Source organism: Haemaphysalis longicornis, unplaced genomic scaffold, assembly GCF_048455015.1.
Source record: "Haemaphysalis longicornis isolate Haplotype H1 unplaced genomic scaffold, Haemaphysalis longicornis Haplotype H1 scaffold_2, whole genome shotgun sequence".
NCBI lineage: Eukaryota > Metazoa > Arthropoda > Arachnida > Ixodida > Ixodidae > Haemaphysalis > Haemaphysalis longicornis.
Genome location: NW_027526295.1, coordinates 265,464,539 through 265,486,329, shown reverse-complemented (window position 1 = coordinate 265,486,329; position 21,791 = coordinate 265,464,539). Strand labels below are relative to the sequence as shown.

Here is a 21,791-nt window from a genome sequence, read left to right as displayed (position 1 = left end):
ACAGATGGGGGGAAAATTTTAGGGGTGAAGCAGCTTAGGGGCTCGGCTTGCCTGTCGCCGTCTGTCGTTGTCACGGTAAATCAAGTTGTCAAACGATGGTCATAAAACAATTGTATAATGAGTAAAACCGGTTCAATACAAACTAACATAATTTCGACTAATATAAAATACAGGAATAAACAGGATTGAATTGCATTATAAGAAAAAGTGGTCAAATTCCGTCTCAAAATTGATTTCTAACGCCAGGTTTTCTGCTGTAAAGCATACTTCTTAGCATGCTTCGGTGTGTGACACGAAAACAACTTACGGCCAGTAGGTTTATAATTTACGTAATTGCTTAATGATTCGGGTTCAATGTAAGGGTGGGCGCCCCTGCCCCAACAAGCGCGCAATTGCTCCTCCCACTGGCGCTTCTCCAGCGCCCAATCAGCGAGCGCTGTGTGGCAAGAGAGAGGCAACGGCGCGCATTGCCTCCAGAAACGCTCTTTTCTGCGATGAACGCTTACTTATTAGCTGCTATTTTGCTGTGGGAAACACCGGCGCGCACTGCATGGCTCGCCCCTCTTCAGGCTTAGCGTAGTAGAAATGGCCGGGTATTTTTTCTTCGTCTGCAAGGTTTGATCGCACCTTGTCTAGCACATAAAGAGCCGGAACCGGAACTAGCCTTCGGCTCTTTATATTCAGTTTTTTTTAGTTTGAGATAACCCCACCCCCCGTAGTGTCCTGCTGCCGATCATATGACCATACGCGTATGTAGCCGAAGAGATAGCAGGGAAATAGGCATTCCAATCGGACGGCTTCAACGGCCCAGCTTTATCCCGACTGGAAGCTAAGCACGTACCTGGCACGTAAGACTTTTCAGCAGTTGAGAAAAGCCTCCCAAGTATTTCATGGCCCTCACGAAACAAGGCCTCGATGGCGCGCTCTCTTCGGCGGTACAGCAAGCCCAGGAACGGTGCGATGTCACTCGGCAGGCCATTTGGAGCCAGTTCGTAGAAGCGACGGTCGAGTTCTTCTAGGTAGGCGATATCAACGATTCCTTCGTCCAAGCTGTACAACAGAACCAGCGTCGTCGAAAGTCAACCTAGGTTAACAGAGCACAGGATCAAAGCGAATATGAAGGCGAAAAAATTCCGACGACACGTAGCCACTTCCGAAAAGTTGTTAAAAAGAAAACATTAACGTCTTTGGAATTGAACGCCGCTGACTAATTTTTCAAGTTTTGTTCTGAGAGTAATGCTTTCGAGTTTTGTCATGTTTCCGAGTGTTGTTTGCGAGCATAAACACCGGCCTGATCCGATGGCGTCTTTCACGGCTCGTGAAGCACCACTTGGTGCGTGCCACGATGACGTGTCGCTATCGCAGGACGCCGAACCGCATCCGCTGTCACCATCGCAATCTTTGCTTTCCACTTTGCTCTGCTCATGCCCAGCCGTCGCCAAGAAACGCCGTCCTTCGCGTTTTAATGCGAAGCATTCGCCATGGAACGCGCCGCAGACACGTGTGTTTGGGGGCCGCTTCGATGTTACAGACGTCGCCGAAGCCAGATTTCTGAAAATAGTCACGGTCAGGCGTGGGTGTCGAGGAAAAAAAAAAGAATTGTATTCCTAATCCCTGTACTTGAAACAAAATGTCAGCGCAATGCTCTAAGTTATTTGCACCTCGCTTGCACCGAAATTTCTTTTCCTGCGAGAATATAACCGACCTGTCGGCGAGTTTCTGGACAGCAAATCTTAAAGGGGCCATACAAACAAAATACAAATTTGTTTTATTCGAAAGGTTTCGTGTTTTATCATGCCCCCAGCGTCCGGCACCAAATGACGCCGTATTCCCTGAGACATTAATCAATTTAGGTTGAAATTTTGAATATCCCGGCAAATCTTGTTTTCGTGACTTCGGTAATTAAGTCATAAGTGCACTATTCAAAGAAACTTCCAATGCATCATTCGGCTCTGCAGCCTTGCTTACCGCCAATCCTCTCAGATGGTGCTACCATACTCAGGCAATGACTGTTGTCCGCCGTTGCTTTGATTCTTACTGTATTTGCACTTTGCTTGTTTTGGTTACTGTAGAAAGTAACCGTTTCGTGAAACATGGGTATCCTCGACGAACAGGGTCACGTAAGACAACGTCGCTAACGCCAATCTGCCAGTATCGTGTAAGACAACTCCAAAGTGGCGGACTGCTGTGCAGCTAAAAAAAGCATAGTGCGCCCAGTACCAACAGCAGTGGGTGTCGGTACTTCTATGCTTACGTGTGTTTTCGTAACCTTCATTGTTTGCCGCACCATTCTTAGTGGTGTAAAATGATTATGCATTACATTTAAGCGAGAACAGATCGTCTGGCAATTATAAGCCGTGTCTAATTTGCGTTTGCTTTTGCTGGCCTCAGCCAATCACGCAGCTGGGCACGTATGACATCATAGGTTCTGTTGCGGGAAATGAGCTAGTGGGTCTTATTACCATTCCCGTTTTTCCCAATTATATAGCTTATTTGAGCGAAGTGTGCGTTAAAAGTATGATTCTAACAAGGGAATCTTTCGAATGAATTAAACTTGTGTTTTGTCTGCATGGCCCCTTTAAGGTCGCGGTTTCCCAACTGCTAATTCAACAAAGAACAAACTCTGTATGCGCAACAAACATTTATGCAAGCATGAATTATGAAGAAATGGGGCGTTTCGGGATCGGGCGGCCGGAGTCGATGGGTCCATGGGCGCTTTAGGCCTACCTACCATGTACAGCGGAGTTCGCCAGGTGACAGAAAAATTATGTAGAGGGGTATATCCGCCAATTATGGATTAGCGAAACACAACCGGTTGCAGAGCTGCTTAGCGCACAGTCACTCCTTATGAATGAGCTGAACCGCCTTCGAGACGCGCTACACGGCAGTTTTTAAAGTCATTCTGAAGGCTCGGGAGCAGTTGTCTGTCTAGCGGCACTTAGGGTGTATTTTGGCGCACTTTTAAGCAAGCGTTCAACAATCAATCCAAAGTTTCTGTGCAGCACAGGCATAAGCCCCTTTTGCCTGCAGCCCTTGGTTGTATGAGAGTCCCGAATGACTCTTATTCTGCTTTGTGCTGGGCGCACTTCTGAGCACAACCAAACAGGCATATGCCAAATGTCAAAGTTTAAAGGCAGTGTAGTCGCACAGATAAATTCGCGGATATCACCAAATGGTTGACTCGCCAAATGGTTGACCAAATGGTTGACTCGCTTGTCCCGTTGTCCTAGCGCTTCAATGCTTTGTCATATTCGTCCAACAGGCCCAAACCAGCACCCTTATGCTCTCGGAACAATGTAAGAGACATATATGGCCCAGTGTGTACTGCGGGCAGCAGTAGCAAGCGCGTCACAGTCACCACACTCAATCAGGGGGGTGGCTGGGCATATGAATAACTTTGAGACGCAAGTTTTATATCAATCAGAATGTGCTTTATTAGGCGCATAATTAGCACTTAAGTAAGCCCAAGTTCAGCCTACGTAAGTTGAGAGGAGCCTCGCATGACAATACTGCCTCAGCCGAGAAAGCTGGTAAACCGTAATGCTCTTGAGAGCATCACGGTTTGTAACAAAACTACTTATTGTTTTTACGTCCCGTACTTATGTCTATTTATAAGCCCCGCAAACACATTCGTGCCACAAGAAATACACATTACCTTGTGCCGTACACTGACATTCCTATGATTTTGAAGATGATGGAGAGAAAAGGCTTCCTTGAATCAACGGTTTGTGGACCTGGCTTCAAAGAATCCACGTAGGCGTCTACGACGTTGGTGCAAAGAGTTTGCAGTGACTCACTGACGGCGTATTTCCTGCGGATTTACAAAGCGTTTGACCAGACATCAGCACGTATGCCGATAATGCATATAACTGTGAACCGTTCCCAATCATGTTTTGATATGTTCGTAGGTGGTAACAAAGTGGAAAAGAATGCTAAACTGTCGCGCAGCAAGAAAACAAATGATTTTGTTAAATTTAAGAACGGCTGTGGAACGCCAGCAAGCAGGGACATGGAACACGCCAAGCCAGGCTTTGCGGTGACGTGAGGCCGATCCGTCCGACCAGCCATCAAACCCCATTGATAGCACCTATACAAGTTAGGTAACCTTTATTTTCCAAACGTTAGAGTTGAGTGAGTTGATACAAATGCATAGACTCAAGGAGCAGAAGTGGACGGCAGGCTTTCAACACTTGTTGCAGTCCATGAGGGTCGTCATTTGTAAATTTAATTGCTTGTTCATTGGGATACTATCCAATGATCGTAAGCCCTGAAGGTGCCAAATGAGACACACCTTAGGGTCGTGGCTGTTAATGGTTTCACTCAAGTTGAATGCTAGGCCATCTCATTCGCTGAATTTGCACATAAGGCCGCTTAGATTGGTTATTCTGGAGCTCTGTGGTGTAGACTCCCTACGGGAACTGCTTAGAGTGTTGAGCATAAACAAGTTTCAATACGCTAAATAAACAAGCTTTAAATAAGCTAGGTCGACCAGCCAGCAATAAATTTCTTCTCTATAAGCGATGCTTTGTATCAGCTGCATCAAACACATGTGTAAAAATACTCATTTGTCCTGTGGCACTTGCCTTACAGCAAGAAGAGCCACCTTTCGAAGTGCCTTCCATCGTGGGTTATAGTCTTCAAATATGATGTCGTGATCTCCAAGAGTTTGCAAGGCGCCTACAGAGGAGAGAAGAACAAAAGATAACCATGAGGAACCCTACCAAGATCTAAACTTGTTTGTGTGTGGGCGTTGCGCAAGCGTGCTGGTCCTGCAAGTTCTTCGCACGTTGAATTTTTCCCAACCAAAGTCGTGATACTAAAGTCGTTATGTACCTTCAGTGCGCATAGCGGTTCCCTATAAGGCATCCCATTCCCCACCTAGAGTTACCTTATTTAGGGGCTCTATCCCCACCCAATCACTTCGAGGAGTTCGGTCGGAACCTTTTGAGGTCAGGTGCAAGACGAACGTTTTTGAACATCAAATATAACATGCATTCGTATCACGCTTGTCCAAAAGCAGCACTAATTTAATCTCACGTGCTGGCGTGTTTACCGAGGGAGATAAGCTTACACTTCATCCGTCATTTTTAAATGATAAAGTGGATGCATGCCCACCCATCTTTGTTGGAAACCGGCCGGCGAACTCGTGTCGACGGTCGAGGAACGCTTCCGATATGACGGCGTGACTGTTGAGGACAACCATCGGCTTCTGTGCCATCCACAGGGTGAAAACATCGCCGTACTTCCGGGACCACTCAATGGCCATCTCATGTAGGTCTTTTGAATTGCGAAGTGCTGCAAAGAGAGAAGCAAGAGAAACTCGCCCTCCATCAATCATCATCAGCCTGTTTACGCTCACTACAGGGCAAATGCCTCTCCCATAGATCTCCAGTTACCCCTGTCCTGTGCTAACTGCGACCAATTTATCCCCGCAAACTTCTTTATCTCATCTGCCCACATAACGTTCTGCCGCCCCCTGCCGTGCTTGCCTTCTCTAGGGATCCACTCTGTTACCCTTAATTAATGTTACATCTATCATCTTCCGTTTCATTGCTCGCTGAATAGTCCTCAATTATGGTTGAACCCTCTTTGTGAGCCTCCAAGTTTCTGCTCCGTAGGTGAGCACCGGTAAGATGCTGCTGTTGTACACTTTCCTCTCCAGAGACAATGGTAGGCTGACATTCATTATGTGAGAATGCCTGACGAATGTACTCCATTCCATTCTTACCCTTCTAATTATCTTTGCTTCATGGTTTATATCTGGTATCCCAACCTGCGAGGCTGCGGAATCCCAATCTACGAGGCTCAATAGCCTCGGGAGAGCACAGTGGTTTGAGATAGGTGACGAGGCAGTGGACGTGGTAAGCGAATATACCTACTTAGGCCAAGTAGTGACCTCCATCAATATGCTGACATGATGATCCTTTGAACACTGACTGTGTCACGAGCAGCGTATACATCGTTCGCGTCAAGGACTGTACGGGTATACTGTAGCGATCGCGTAACGGTAGAGTGTTTACTTCCGCTACCTCTTAGTTCAATCTTGGACGCTGGCGGAAAACGCTTTGAGGCCTAGCCAACTTTCTTGCGAATACTTCACAGTTCTCAAGTTTAATGTGCAAATAACTTGGATTAAATCATACTGCATTTGGCCTGTGAAATATCACTGCATGCTCCGAGTTTCGTTTACATGCATTAATTAGTTAGCTCACTGTGAAGTCGTGAACGATTGGGAATTCTCGTCTGCCCAAGTGCTTCTACAAGTGTTTCTACAGGAGGAGTATGGCTGCAGAAGACGGCTCTTCTCTTGTGTTTTATTGGAACTGTCAACACGCAATTTATATGAGGTTGAACTGCTCAAATGACTACATAACCGAGTGGGCTTTTATCTCAGTCAAAATTGTTCCTGGCGATCAGTCGCAGTTTTGATACATATAAGATGAACATGAAGTCACCGTTCTTAAGCCGTTCCAGCACCATCACCAAACCCCGGTGAAATAGACAGCCTCGAGTTTGCCTGCTAGAATAAAACTGCAGCGCTCCCAGTTTCATTAGGCTAAATAATGGAGAAAAATACTAAGCCGAAAATTACAAACAATGGTGTTTCGCTTCTTGCACAAGTTCGGACATGCATCCCGGTCAATCGTGTTTCGTGTCGGGCACTTTTATGTCTTCCCTGTCCAACCCCGTTCGCCGCGTATACATACATCCGGAAAAATATTGTTATAATCCGGTACTTTTTTCTAGACGAGATCGGATATTTTTAAGGCGACTATAAGTGAACTGACATGATTACGCATACACAGTCACTGCCGACTTAGCAACATCCACGCTTCATCTCTGTAGCCGTATTCCAGTCCGGTCTCGCTGAAAAATAGAACTGTGGAGCAAAAGCGAACTCTCGTATCGTGTGAAACAAGGAATCCCGCTGTTCGTGTAATGCCATCCTGCACTGTACTATCACTTTATTAATTCATTGCCCCCGTTCCCTTTCTCTATTTTTAATTTATACTGCGCGTGCTCACAATCATGTACATGCAGATTATGGGACGGTGGCAGCTGTTTATGGCTTAGTGCAGTGGACTACTCGTAAAACACTCGTTCGAACTTTGGCGGCCTTTTTTCTTGCATTCTCTTGTGAACGGCAACAGCGCCGCTCACTGATGTGTTATGACATAGCATATTCAGCTTTCCAGCCGCACGAATCGTTCAAAAACACTTCAAAAAAAAAAAAAAAAAGAGGGGGGGGGAGTCGAAAATTACGGAATTCTTTTTGATTATATTTAAAGCAGAACCATCCAAATACAACTCGTTTAAAATGCACGCATATTAGAAGGAGGCACTATACCACCCTTGATTTACTTTAGGCACTGTGAAGTATAACCCTGAAATGTAAAGCGCGATCGATGTGAGTTTCGCCGCAAGAAACCGTTCGAGCTTGGGCCTGAACACTATCGCATAAAAAGCCGCAGAATCGTTTTTTTTTTTTTTTTGCAAAAAAAGCCTTCCAAACTCTACAAGCAGTCAAGAGCGGGAACACTTTTAGATTCTTGTCCTAACCCGTATCGGGAATAACAGCCACGAGCGCTTATTCTTGTGCTGGTCCCAAATTGATCGGAAAGAACAAGGTTGCGTTCACATCACTCTCAGCCTTCACTAAGCGCACACGAGTCACGCATCCTAGACCAATTGAGCCGTACGAAACTGAGTTCTGCTATTCCGTGCCTCGTTAAAACAGCTACACGTAAGAGGAAACGTTGAGCAGGCATGACTCACCGAGCAGGTTACCGACCAGCGGGAGCGGGAACGGTCCCCTCGGGTACTTGGACACCCGGTGGTAGAAGCGACCCACAAGGTAGTTCATCGCGAACACCACTGCCGTTGTAATCCAGCGCCAGTCCCACAGGGGCGACAAGAGCTTGGCCATGAGGACCGTGTTCATGGTGGCGGCAGTTCGGCTCGCGGGCAGAACCAGGCGGTTCCGTCAGAGCCTGCGAGGAAACATTGGCTTCGTATCTGTTTTCTTCGCTGCGAGTGTCGCTGAAAGACGATAGCTTTCTGCCACCCCTGCAAAGCAACTCCCTCTCTTTTATCCCCCTCTAACCCCTCAAGATCTACCCCTCCCTCTCGCACCTCACACGAGGAATGCACGTGAGTTTTCTTTGTGATACATCAGTCTCGCCACGCATAGCTGTCGTATAGAATTTGTATTTCGGCGAGGATATCGTTGGATACAACCGCGGGTTAATTAAACCTTTATATACCAAAAAGGGTTTTTTGTTGTCTGTTGGCGGTGAGCGCGACCACGGGCGGCGCTGCGAAGCGCGCCTCCGTGACGTCGGCTTAAGAACTCTAGCATTTGTCGTCTGCTTCAATCGGGCTTGCTCTCTTAGCTGTTTCTTTGCGTTCGTTTGACCTTTGATGCTTGTCCGCACCAGATTTTGCATATGTGCAACTTTTTATCGCAATAAAAGTCTCAAAGTCGCATACACTAACTCAAGGCGTGATTTAAAGTATAGTTTTGGATACCGCTAAGGAAGAAACATTGCCGACGTCGCCCATTCCTGGCGAAGCTGGTCCTGTGCGGAGCGCGAAGAGTCGGAGCTAGGCGCCGGCTTCTGTATTCAGCAATCTTTCGAACAAAGGAAACAGTCTAATAACCGACAGCAGCGAAAGTGCAAGACCAAAAGAAATTTCATGCGTTATGGGCTGTCGGCTTTGGCTGAAGGCATTACGATTCCCGGTAGCTGTATACGGTGGAAAAGTTTTTGCAACCTTGACGAACGCTCGAAAGTATTGTATCACATCACTTTACGTTGTCATGGCATGAAAGTATGCCGACATGCCCTATGGGGCGCAAAAATGTAGGTTGAGTTCCGAATAACCTACTAGCGCGTGCTGGTCTTAATCAGTATGGGGGCTTATTGAGCAAAACAAGTAATATGTACGGTAAAAATACATTAGCACTATGTTTGTTCAGTCTTGGATGGATATTTCTGTACATGTCTTAAAGCGATATCTTCCCAATATTTAGATATGCGTTATAGAAAAACTGCACTGAAGAGGAGGAAGTGGGGGAGGAGCAAAAAACTTTATTTCACAGTAAAATCGAGCTGGTTAGTGCGCAGGCTCCTCAGTCCAGGACAAGAGAGTAAGAATAATTTTCTTCAATTGATCGAACGTTATCCAGGGTAGGCCAGAATTTGTTCTTTACGCTTGAAGGGGTTAGAAAACAATAAAGAGCTGCTTGGGTTTATTCTTCTGTTTCCATTCTTGTTATACTGAAAAGCGGCACGTATACTATTTATTGCGTTCGTTAGCGAGTATATCAAGCCTTCAACACCATACAATGGTTACGATAGAAATTCGGGTCACAAAAGCCACCCTCGAGTACTGTGAACAACGTTGACTCCGCCGTCTCGCGGCGTGTAGCACTAATCTCCCCATTGCATTTGCATCTGAATAAACAACACACACTGGGGATATGCACGTTCTAGAACGCAGTCTTACAGCCTGAAGAAAATTTCCACACGAACTTTGTGAGCCTCTCAAACATCCCCAAACCTCCTAAAAAGGCGTTCGTGACGCTGCATAAAAATTAATGCGTTGAGCACAGAAAAAACATTCATCCGATACAAGTCAACTACAACGAAAGAAATAGAAGACAGCCGTTTTATTTCCTGCTATGCGATGCCCGTGTAGGGGCACGCTGCTTGGTGCGTAGCATTAAACTGTTGAGTCTTTATAAGAGCACCTCAAAAATATTGTAGGGGAGCCTACGCATTTGGAATACTTATCGAGAAGCTCTGAGCAGCGAAGCTTGCAAACAAGCTAGAAAGGACGAGTTACACACGATTACCTGACCGATGCTCTGAAGAAATTTGGTCTCTCGCTCCTCGTGTGCTACTAACTTGTGCGGTGTACAACTTGAAATTATTTAGAGGTTTCAGTAGCTGGCAAAATACCTAAATTACTGGAAATACGCTTTTTAATGCACTAGAGCATCAAAGTGGGCGGGTTCTAGCACAGGCACTGCTGCCCCTCAAAAGCGGACGACAGCGGCGCGGGTGTAGCAGACGACAGCGGGGCGAGTCCCTAAGCCGACGTCAGAGCCAGGGGGCGCCACTCAAACATCGCACCACCAATAGACCCTTTTCAGAAAAGTTGGCAAAATAGTACATACGCGAGCTTTCATGATGACAACACTGAGGTCATTCGCAAACGTCGGCCGTATGATAAAGGAAACGCGGCTCCATCATAGCGCGGCTGCGCGGCGCTCTCTTAGAACCACTCGTAGTCACCTCACCGTTCAGTCTGATCGGATAGGTTTCTGAGCTTTTCCTTGCTGTTTTGATTTTATCATCACATGCGGTTAAGAGTTCTGCAGGAGTCATGCCGACTTACTGCTGCGTCCCCCTCTGCAAACGGCGCTGATGCGCTCGTCGCTCAAACGCGGTATACCAGGGAGGTTGGTGTCCCCCCCGACGCAGACGCCATATCATCCAGTACCCCAGTACTGCGAGTCCGTGAAGTCCGAGCTTAGGCGATGCGTGAGCGCGCTGAGCCTAGCAGCCGGACCAAACGCTCTGTTTCCTTCATCATGGCCGCGCGCACTGTTGCTCGACTGGCCTTCCGCTTGTCCGCTATGCCTGATAGTGATTTGCAAAGGGTCTATTTTATGATAACAAACTCACTTTATGTAGACTGCAACGAAGCACAAACAATGATACCAGTGCCTAAACAAGAACAGGGTTTACCAGCCCTACCAAATTGTACTACATGCATCATTGGGGTTATTCAAACATGCCAGCTTCTTATTGCATAAAAAAAAAAAACCTTGGTTACTTGTGAAGCAAGATATCAGTGCCTGATATGAGCGGCATGAGCCAACTGTCTAGAAAAGAGGCTCGTCGTCTTAGGACCGTTCACCTAGGTATGAGAGCGAACAGAACGAAGCGCCCCTGTTGCTAGTGGCGCTGTAACTGTCTGCGACCCGGTACCCACAATAGGGAAAGTTGTGGCTCACGTGGTTGAGGAGTATGGTTGTAGCTATTGATCTTCTATCTTGGGGCGGTAATAAAGGCTAGCCCGCCAGAAATAGTGTGTATGCATGCAAAAGTTATTTGTTTATTATTATTTTTTTATTTATTTGCAGATACTGCTGTCTCAGATTCTGAGACATGGCATGAGTCAGTACACATTGTTCAGCACAAAAAAACAGCACAATTCTCAAAAACAACTCTTTCTCAAATAGCTCAGCACCGACTCTATTAAGACTGTATTGATAGAAAAAGGTTTTAGCCGCACTTGAAACTACAACAGCTCCTCATCAGTGGCCAACTCCCCCTGCATTGGCGTCGGCAGGGGGTGCAAAAGGAGCACTTGCTCCCTGCCCTCCCCCCAAGCCAGCCCAGCGCAATTGCTCCGCCCCTAACCCTCTTCCTCTTCCCCCTCAATACAATGGGTTTGCCCCATTCAAGACAAAATCCTGCAGACGCACATAGCCCCTTGCCCCACAACTCCCCCAAAGCACCCTTCCAGAGTACCACTGCAAGACCTAGTGCGTGCCATCACCCTCTCCTTTCCTCGCCGTGCTCCATGGCATTTACTACACCAGTCTCCAAAGGGAATATTATTTAGGAAAGAGAAAATTGTGAATGAGGAGCAGTTCAGTTCCCCTCTGGAACAGCGCATCCTTGCGTTACCGTGCTATTAGTTCCAACGTCAACCTACTTACAAAGATTATGTTTGTACGACCCTTCTTGTATCCTCCTTAAACAAGCGTACGGGAAGATATCAAGGTATGGGATGCACCCGCTTAGTGAGAAAACATTCCATGAAAGTAGAGTACGGATGTCACACCTCGTGACCATGGGTTCTAACGCAGGGAATTCGCACGCTCTGGAAAGGAGAGCTCGAAGGAGCAATTGAGTGAACACTGTTACTTGCGTACTGGTCACAGCCTCGGTGACGGCTTCGGTGACGGGAGACGTTCAGCGTGGGCTTGGATTTGTAAGCGAGGTCCATGAGGATATATTTCAGCCACTGTTTGGATATAGCGCGCACAGCCTTCCTTATCGGCACTTAAACACGACCGTGCGCAAGCCGGTGAAAACAGTATTTTCTTTTTCTCATTCCTGAGCTATTTTTTCCGGTGTCTGCGACTTCATTGTCTCGATTCCTAATCTTACTCTTGCAGGGGGATAGTAAGCATAGCAGGATGGCTCTCGCCAGAAAACACTTAACCGATTGCCGCTATCAGAGGCGTCCAGACAACGCAAGGACGACAAAAGTAGATTCTCCGCGTCGTAGAGGATCGGCATCGATTGGTACAAAGGACGATCGCTTACGTGCGAGGCTGCAGGGAGAACGCGGTGGGTGTTCTGCCCAGCTGTCAAAGCGGGATTCACACGACCAAAAAAGCGTCCCACCCTGAGCATCGAAGATGGGGAACCCTCGTGTGACACGGGCTTCATGCTAACCGGTACACAACAAAACCACCTTACCCCCCCCCCCCCCCCCCCGGCCCACTTTGCTTAAATTGCCACTACCAACGTCTATTCAAACTGCACGCTTAAATAACTCGTATCAAGCTTGTCAGGACGGCCGCGAGAAGTGCGCCGTGGACTGCCTCCTGCTATATGACTATTTTTTTTTTTGAAAAGCCCACCTTACTGCTCTACTAACTTCCACATCAATTAGGCAACTATGGTACCTCGAGCGCTCATACCCTTCTGTTCCTCGGCTGCTGTGTACCACATCGAACTCCGTCGTGTGTCTCTAGCTGAGCCGAACTGATTGAAGCAAAAGGGTTCTATCTCCCCGTATACCCCACCCCTCTCTTATCACCCCGCGGCCTCGAAACCTTCATTTCATCAAAATCATCATTGTGCGCCGACCGGTGACAATCTCTTAAGGTAGTACAACCATATGACAGGGTAAATGCGCAATAAATGTCTTATTTGCGCATTTCATGCCATCATGCCAGACCAACTAGAAGCTCAGATTGATTAGTACAAACATTCTCGAGTTCGAGGTGAAGGAAGGGTTTCCGTTTGTGACGTCACATGCAGCTTTTCTTGTTGCCCCCCTTCGTGCACCCCTTGTTCAAGAGTGGAAATATCTCACCACTCGTAGAGTAAGTGAGAGCACCACGTTCCTAACGAAGTTTTTTTTTTTTTCAGTATATTCGAGGAGCCTCTTTCCCCAAAGAAACATCGCAACATGCCCGCGAACGCTGTCATTTTCATCGCCCCGCGGTGCCTATCCCCGAGTGCTCGCCTCTCCATTACGATGTAATTATTCTTATAACAGACCTGGAAGCAATTTTCCGGTGGGCAGGCTTATCAAAACTGTTGCAGTTTTCTGACCGTGTTTCTGCGTATTGAAAAAGTAGAGAGGTCGAAATATTTCCACTAATCAGATTTGCGAATCGTGTAAATGGGACACTAGCTCATTGTGTTCGAACATTATCCCACTAGGATGTTGGTGCACATTTGTGTTGAATCGAAAAAAAAAGATAAAAGCACCATCCAACCACGTAAGTCCAAACACTTTTTACAGAAAAAAATTAGTAGGGGTTGCACCTGTGAAGGTTGATGACCACCGAAGCTTTTTAGCACACGACACAGAGGTGACCGAGAATTTTGGCGAAAGTTATGACACATTTTATTTTTCTTTAGCGAAGCGTTGACAGCGGTCATCCCTAATAAAAGAGTTGGCGTCTCAGACGTAAAACACACACGAAACCTTAGCCATAAATTTTGCCGTGGTTGAACGCGGTTAAACCAGTTAAACCAAGTTTATCGAGCGATAATAGCGGTTTTCGTGCCGACAGGGTGCAGTAAACAAGCACACAACTGCACCACAAGACAGAACAGAACAGAGAGAGAGAGAGAGAGAGAGAGAGAGAGAGAGAGAGAGAGAGAGAGAGAGAGAGAGAGAGAGAGAGAGAGAGAGAGAGAACGATCTTTAAGGAAAACTGGCCATGTCAGCCGAGCTAAGATGCCTGGCTTGCTACGCCAGATGAATGCGATGACGATGATGATTATAATGATGAAGAGGAATACATATGATTTTAACTAATTACAAAGTCTGATAAAAACTTGTGTCTTTTAGGTATGCCAATTTCGTTGCACGAGCGACACGTTTGGAAAAAGTCCAAGGACCTAATACGTCCCTCAGTTCTAGTTTTGCGGAGAGCGGCCGGCCCAGGGACACTGCGAGAGACACTCTTTGTGTAGTAAAGCGCACACAGTCCCATATTAGTGTTGGAGGTCTTCACGCACACCACACTGTGGGCACAGAGGCGAGGAGGACTGGTTGATTTTGTAGCAGCAGTATCGCATGTAGGCGACGTTCAACCAACCGCATGCGGTGCAGTACTGCTTCATCATGCTTGGATGGTCCACGTGTCATTTTAAAATTACAATGCGGGTCGATAGAGTAGAGGGGCACGTAATGGCGAGATGCATCTGCCCAAAGCGATCGCTGCATGCTCCATGCCACACTGGATGCAAGGGCTGAAGCATCTTTGCGAGAAAATGGCACCGGTATTTTCGATCCGCGTTGGTCATGCGCTGTGGATGCTGCAACGTCCGCCTTCACATTTCCAGTTATCCCGCAATGGGCACGTAGCCACTGAAGTGCTATTTGATGGTGTGCTTGCAGAGCTTGAAGATGTAAAGATTGTACATCAAGCAAAAGCTGAGCTTTGGGGAAAGACGCCAGACATTGCAGTGCAGCCTGAGAGTCCGTGAAGATGGCCCACACGCGTGTCGGCTGCTCGATGATGTGAGCCAAGGCCATCCGCAGAGCTGCAAGTTCGGCAGCTGTAGATAATGTTTTGTGGCTGAGCATGGCACTGAGGGTGGTGCGGGACGAAGGTATCCACACTACGACAGTGTCGAGGGTCCGTGAAGATGGCCCACACGCGTGTCGGCTGCTCGATGATGTGAGCCAAGGCCATCCGCAGAGCTGCAAGTTCGGCAGCTGTAGATGATGTTTTGTGACTGAGCATGGCACTGAGGGTGGTGCGGGACGAAGGTATCCACACTACGACAGTGGATGATGTGGATGACACCGATCCATCAGTGTACAGATGTGTATGACCTCTGTATGTCTTGTACATATATTCAAGAGCAAAAAACCGTAGAGCGGCAGGTGGAATATGCTCCTTGCGTGTAATTCCTGGCACCGTGGTCACTATTTTCATGGGCGGGAACATCCAGGGCGGGTGGAGATGAAGTGAGGGCGGCTGGTAATGCTGCGGCAAGAAGTCGCACACTTCAGGTACCGAACTTGGCGCTAAAGGGTGGTCACATTGCCTGGCCACAATACGCAGTCGCTCGCGGAGAAGTTCCTGCGTGCCGAGAGCCAAGGGTTACAGACGTCGGCATTCCGTCAATGTTCCAACAGTAGAGGTAGTTTTCGGAGCACCAATGCAAGTCCTCAGGATCTGTGCTTGCATGGACTCTAGAGCCTTGATAGTTCCTTTAGAAAGAGGGACCAAAACGGCGATGCTGTAGCGTATGAGGCCAACGCACAGCGCTTCGTAGAGCCGAAGGAGAGAGTTAACGGGGCAACCACCGGAGTTTCTGGAGAGTATGCGGAATATACGGGCGATTGATGTAAGCTTCTCCTTGATATGGCGGACATGAGGTGACCAGGTGAGTGACCTGTCGAATGTCACCCCCAGAAACCTATAGCTGGGAAGGTATGGGATGTCAGTGCCGCCAACAGTGAGCCGGTAGTGCGTGAGGTCCCGCTTCGTAAAAGCCAACGCAGCACATTTGCTTGCCGAAATTTCCATTCCTCGTGCTGCCAAGAACGATCGCTCGCTGAAGTCCCGACCGTAGCACATGTCTGTTACGGCGAGAGCTCCATATGCAGATGTCGTCCGCGTACAAGGAGATTTCAACCGACTGTGGCAAGCATTTTTCCAGGCCTATAATGGAGATGTTTAACAGTGTGGGGCTTATCACCCCGCCCTGGGGAACACCTCGAGTCAGTATGTACAGTGCTGAGTCAACGCTGTGTGTTGAAATGTATACATACCTATTGGAGAGATAGTCTGATAGCCATGCATACATGCGGCCTCCTATTCCTGCAGACTTCATCGCCCAGCGAATAGCATCATGCGCTACGCAGTCATAGGCTGATTTTATGTCCAGGAACACGGCAATGATGATGTTCCGCCGATACTTAGCTTGTTTTGTGCTGGTTTCAAGGGCAATGACATTATCGTTGCTGCTACGGCCTTTGCGGAAGCCAGACATCTGTGGCGGGTATACATTTCTGATTGTAAAATCCCAGTCCAAGCGATACAGCACGATCTGCTCCATCAGTTTGCCTACACAGCTCGGGAGGGCTATCGGACGGTAAGACTCTATGGCCTTTGGAATTTTTCCTGGTTTTAGAACTGGCGCAATGCGGGCGTATTTCCATTTCGGCTCTAGTCGGCCAGTCTCCCATAAGTGGTTAAAAACGTTTAGAAGGCATCCTTTCCCCTTTTGGCCTAAATGCGAAAGGGTTGTATAGCTGGCGTCGTCTGGACGTGGGTACGTGGATTTTTTGATGGTGGCCAGTGCAGCCAGCAGTTCTGCCATTGAGAATGGAACGTCCATGACAGACGACATCGCTGGGGAATCCTCGCTCTGGGGCGAAGATGATGGTGGTACAGGTGTCGGCGCCGTGATAATTTTCTTACAGAAGGCGTTAGTGGCGTGCAGGTCGGTCGTGTTCGTGCTGAGTGCAATTGAGCTAAAGGGGTGCAGTTGACTTGGTGGGGCCCGCAGGCTTCGAACCAAGCGCCATATTCTGGAAAGCGGCTTCCTCGGGTCCAACTTCGAGCAGGACTCCCATTCGCACTTGGCAAGCTTGGCCATATGCCTCTGAACCGCCCTCTCAGCCCGCCTGGAAGCTCGGATATCCTCAGGCGCTAGCGTCCGACGGGCTCGTCTTTCGGGTCGTCGACGCACTGCTCGAAGCCTCTCAAACTCTGCGTCAGCAGTGCTGTATTTGGGTGGCAACCTCATCACTTTGGTGCTGGACTTACGAGCTCTTGACATTGTATCCACGAAGGAGTCATATGAGCTCACTGAGTCTGCGCACTCCTCCATCACAGTTGTAAATGCTTCCCAATAAGAACAGCAAATTACACGCTGTTGGCGGATACCCGTTAGACCTTCCACTGAAATGTAGGTCGGCACGTGATCACTCCCATGCCCTTCAATGTCCGCTGTCCAGCTCGTCCTAGCAATAAGTTGCGATGAGACGACCGTGACGTCAAGGGCGCTTGATACTTTGCCCCGGAAGAAAGTCGGCTCTCCAGTGTTGACGACGTACATGCTATGCCTTTGAGCAGTGTCAAGGAGGCGCCGCCCTTTGACAGTCGTTTTTATACTGCCCCAGGGGGGGGTCGTGAGCGTTAAAATCTCCAGTCAACATGTGCGGGGCTGGTGTGGCACTGATGATGCTTTCTAGGCGGTTTGTATTTAATGCCATGCCAGGCGTAATGTAAGCAGCAATTAATGTGAATGATAGGCCTGCGCCCCGCACAGTTGCTGCCACGTATTCATTCGATACGTCTGGTGGTAAGCTATGCACCACTGAGGTGAGCTCGTTTCTCAGGGCCACTAAAACTCTTGGTATTTCTACACCAGATTTCGACTGCACAACTGTGTACCCGGAAAGGCGTATATCGTACGACATTCTTGATTCCGACATAGCGATCACGGGAAATTTGTGCTTTAGAGCGAGTTTACGTAGATCAGAGAGGCGTTGTTTGAGTCCGCAGGCATTCCACTGGAAAACTGTCGTTTTGTCACGAATTTCGTTAACTCTGGGGGCTGTCACCACACTAGTCGTAGCAACTACCGCCATCGTGCAAGGAAAGGAGAGACATAGTTCAGGAGAGTCAAGAGCGCCGCGGCTACGGGAGACGTCAGAGGGGCGAGAAAGACGCGAACAGCCTCTACAAGAGAGGACAGCACAGAACGCCAGCCCTCGGTACTTCCGTCAACTGCACGCTGCGCTGGCATAGACGTCCGATGGGCAGATTTTGAAGATCGTGCAGCTGGAGTAGTAGTCTTGGCTGGTGGCGGACGAGGCGCTGCTGTCGATGCAGACGATGACGCATCTTTTGAAGAAGACGCGAGGGTTGCTCTTGGATCCCGCTCTGGCAAAGCTTCTGCAGCAGAATGCTGCTGCTGCGGCTCGCGCTGCAGGACCGGTAGAGCCGGGAAGTCCTCATCGACGTTGGTGGAGATGAGGCCTACAGGTGGCTGTTCTGGCTTTTCCGAGTCTTTGCGCCCGGTGTGACGCTGCTCTAGTAGGGCTGATTTTGCTGACATGTAGTCAACATGGTTTGCGGTCCTGAGTTTCAAAATCGCCTTCTGATCACTGCGGACGGAGCAGTGAAGAAATGTAGATTCGTGGGCTTTGCTGCAATTAGGGCATTTTAGCTTGTCAGCAGAACAGGACGCACGATCATGACTGCCACCGCACTTGGAACAGCGAAGCGAGAATTTGCAAACTTCTGCCACGTGTCCGAACCGCTGGCATTTTTTGCATTGCCGAGGTGTTTCCACGTAGTCATACACACGATAGCGCGTGTAACCGATAATGACGTGGTCGGGTATAGTTTCTGGAGAGAAAATGATTTGGACGCTCTCTGAAGCCTTGCCTAGTCTTCGGACCGACTGAACTGGCACTCTGAGGCGCAACGCGGCGAGGATTTCAGGAACGGAGAGGCCCTTGGCAACAGCCCTGATTAAACCCACGCAGCAGTTGCTGGGCCGTGGCTCATATGCCTTCTTGGGAATACCAGCAATAGAAGAGATTTTCAACAGACGCTCGGTAGCGTCGGCATTGCGTGTGTCTATTGAGAGAAGGTTGAGGCGGTAGTTTGGACGCACTTGCAGCACACCATTTGGAGCCAGTGACTCCAATCCGTCTTTGACAGCAAGGGGATTGTAGCGCGTAATGATTTTGGATGCATCAACTGGCTTTATGACAACGACCACGCCATGTCTAAAGGGGCTCGGGATCGTGCTGAGATCAAAAGGCCTGTATGAGCGTTTCGAGGCACGACAGCGCTTCGGGGGTTGCACAGGCTCAAATGGCTCAGTTTCCTCTGCTACCGGTGTGGAGTCATTAACGTAGATGACAGTTTCGGAAGCAAAGTCGATGAGTTCTGACATGTCGTCCATGTCATCCGGCAGAGGCTGATCAGCGGGATTCATCACAGGACTCATTTGTCCCGGGGGAAGCGACGACGCAAGATGGGTGCTGCAGGGGCTTGTTGTAACTGCAGGTGGTTCTGAAGAGGCTGCGAACAGCGAAGCGGCAGGGAAACCCGGCTCCATGCTTGGGCCTGGCCGGGTTCGCTCGGCGGTTGTTCCATGAGCGACGTTGACGGCGGCAAACACGAAGCCGCGCCCGTCGCAGGGAGCATATCCGACATTTGAAATACTGCGTAACTTGAGTACAGGCTCAACAAATTCACAGTAAGACGAAAATAACAAAGCTCAGCTAACTCTTCGTCTTCCAGAACACACACGCTGCTCGGAGCAGGCGGCAGTCTAGGCGTGAACGCGCAGTGCTGATGTATTATTTTCTGATGGCACGCGCTTTTCTACTATTTCCCCCTATCCTCTCCCCCGGCCTTCCCTCGAAAGGGTGAAAGCGAGCATAAACCTCCAGCTTATTAAGGTCGGCGTGGCATTTTGTTATATGTGCCCGGTCAGCCCCTTTTTACAGCGAAGCTGTTAACCTCTGATTGGTCGGACATTTTCATGTCGTAAGCAAAATACCCAGCAGGACCCAACTGCTCTCGCCTAAGACGCCGAGCACATGCATCAGACTAATAATTAATACAGCACTGGCGCCTGTGAACAATGAAACACCCCACCCCCACCTCCAAACTTGTGTTCGTGGTCAGTATTATTTTTTCAAATTATGTTTGAAGGCTAGGCAGGACTAGTGTCATAAATACAGAATTTATGGTCCAAGACGCCGAGCACATGCGTCAGGCTAGGCAGGACCCTGCATTTGCCGCCACAGAAACCGGGCGCAAGCGACAGGTCCATGGAGAGGAGAAACACCTCATACCCTCCCGCATCAGCATTTGTAGTGTATTACAACAGCTTCGCTGGACATCCGCTTTCGCCGGGCAGGATGGCGCGCTTCTGTTTTTTTTTAACGAAAACGTACCCATTGCGGTGACAGGCGACACGGTAGTCGTCCTCAAGCGACCATCACTTTGTCTCCTTCATCAAAATCTTCTTTCGTATTGTCATGCTATCCGTCATGAAGACTCCGGGATCGAGAGTCGACAGTAACTTCCGTTTCGCGTTCACGGGGGACAGGTGTACACAACGAACGATTACAGCGGTACGTTTATCACTTTTGGATGCGACTTTATGTAGTACAGAAGTCGTTAGCTCGGTTAGGGGGGTGGGGGAGGCTCAGTTTTGAGGCAACTTTGTTTACAACGCTCACGAGGCATTCATTTTGCTCGAACTGGAGACCATGGATGTCAAGATTGAATATCTTGCGGTGATATTTCAGATCATCCAGTGCAGCTGATACCCTTTGCACTTCAAGGCCCGAGTGAGTAGTTTAGAGACTTTTCTTTTCCGGGTTTTGATTTCGGGGTCGTGATTTGTCACGTCACAAAGAATACTGTCATATTTGCCTGACATTAACATGATCGATCCCTTCATTTCTTTGACAAGCTTCGTCAAGTGAGTAAGCTCGTTAAGCCTTCTGTTGATTTCTATTAGCGCGGCCGCGACTAAAGGCTCGTGTCTAGATTTCGCAGTAGACCAGTCGGATTTATTCTTATGACTTTAAGGAAATTTACAGGATTTCTCGTACTCGTCTCGTCTGGAGGTGTGTGTGGATTCCGACACTCCAGGGCGCTCCCCTAAACAGGGTGAACTTTTACAACCGTGAGATGACCGCGAGCTCTCGTCAGCATTCCAGCTATCTGTACGTTTTGCACATATATCGGATACGCTAGACATCGTGTAAGGATACTCAAGAACTATATGCCGCAACAGGAGTCAAAGGCATGGGAAGTGGCAGAAAACATCGTGGCAGCACCAGCAGCAGAAATCAAGTGGCGCTATGCACGAGCGACGTGCAGAAACAAACGAACCAACCTGTAAAAATGTAGGGCAGAAGTTAGGCGACGTCCGCTCTCCGCTTCTGCTGCTGCTGCTGCCAAAGTGTGATTCTGAATGTTAATGTCCTCCTTATAGCTGGTATTGCCGCATGGCTTGTAGTATGGTGAACTAATATCCCAGTACGGCATACACGTAGCGTTTGTCGGTGTTGCAAGCAGGGATCCATTGCGCATGGACCGGCATGGTGAAATCGTTGTTTTCAACATACGGCTTTGAATTAGTTTTTTGTAGCAGTATATCTGGGAGAGTGCAGCACGGATACTGCATGCAACAGTTTCTAGCTGTCCGGTTGTATGCAAAACAGGATGCTGCAAGCGTCCGTAAAAATGAAGCGGAGAATTCCGACGACGTCCGCTCTCCGCTGATGCGGCTGCCAGAGGAACCCGTACTTCAAGACAACAGGGCAGGGCGGACAGGAAACGGAAGCCTAGATCTGGAAAGCGCGTGCGCGTAGCGTACAACGCGCGTATGCCGAGCCCCGGATGAGAACAAGAAAAAAGGCAGACCAAAGGGGTCACGCTGCACGGAGGAGTGCTCGATGGCTAATACCGCATCTCTCAAAGGCAGTTCGTCGGGTGGAGAAAGGAGAGTGATATTATC

The 21,791-nt window shown here is 48.6% G+C and overlaps 1 protein-coding gene across 4 annotated transcripts in view; it reads right to left on the bottom strand.

Annotated features, from left to right (window-relative positions):
* LOC144170640 (steroid 17-alpha-hydroxylase/17,20 lyase-like) overlaps positions 1-21,187 on the bottom strand; it is a 31,092-nt gene extending 9,905 nt beyond the window's left edge. The window contains exons 1-6 of one of the 4 annotated variants that reach the window (XM_077700569.1): positions 21,168-21,187; positions 7,777-7,991; positions 5,116-5,295; positions 4,584-4,677; positions 3,656-3,811; positions 842-1,050 (exon numbers count right to left, since the gene is read on the bottom strand). In XM_077700569.1, coding sequence (XP_077556695.1) covers positions 842-1,050; positions 3,656-3,811; positions 4,584-4,677; positions 5,116-5,295; positions 7,777-7,942 — 805 coding nt within the window. In that variant the 5' untranslated portion in view covers positions 7,943-7,991; positions 21,168-21,187. Of the gene's footprint in view, positions 1-841; positions 1,051-3,655; positions 3,812-4,583; positions 4,678-5,115; positions 5,296-7,776; positions 7,992-11,862; positions 11,885-11,945; positions 12,187-21,167 lie in introns of those variants that run through there. The other 3 variants (XM_077700567.1, XM_077700566.1, XM_077700568.1) reach the window with 3 other exon arrangements.
* Between the last annotated feature and the right edge of the window lie 604 nt (positions 21,188-21,791).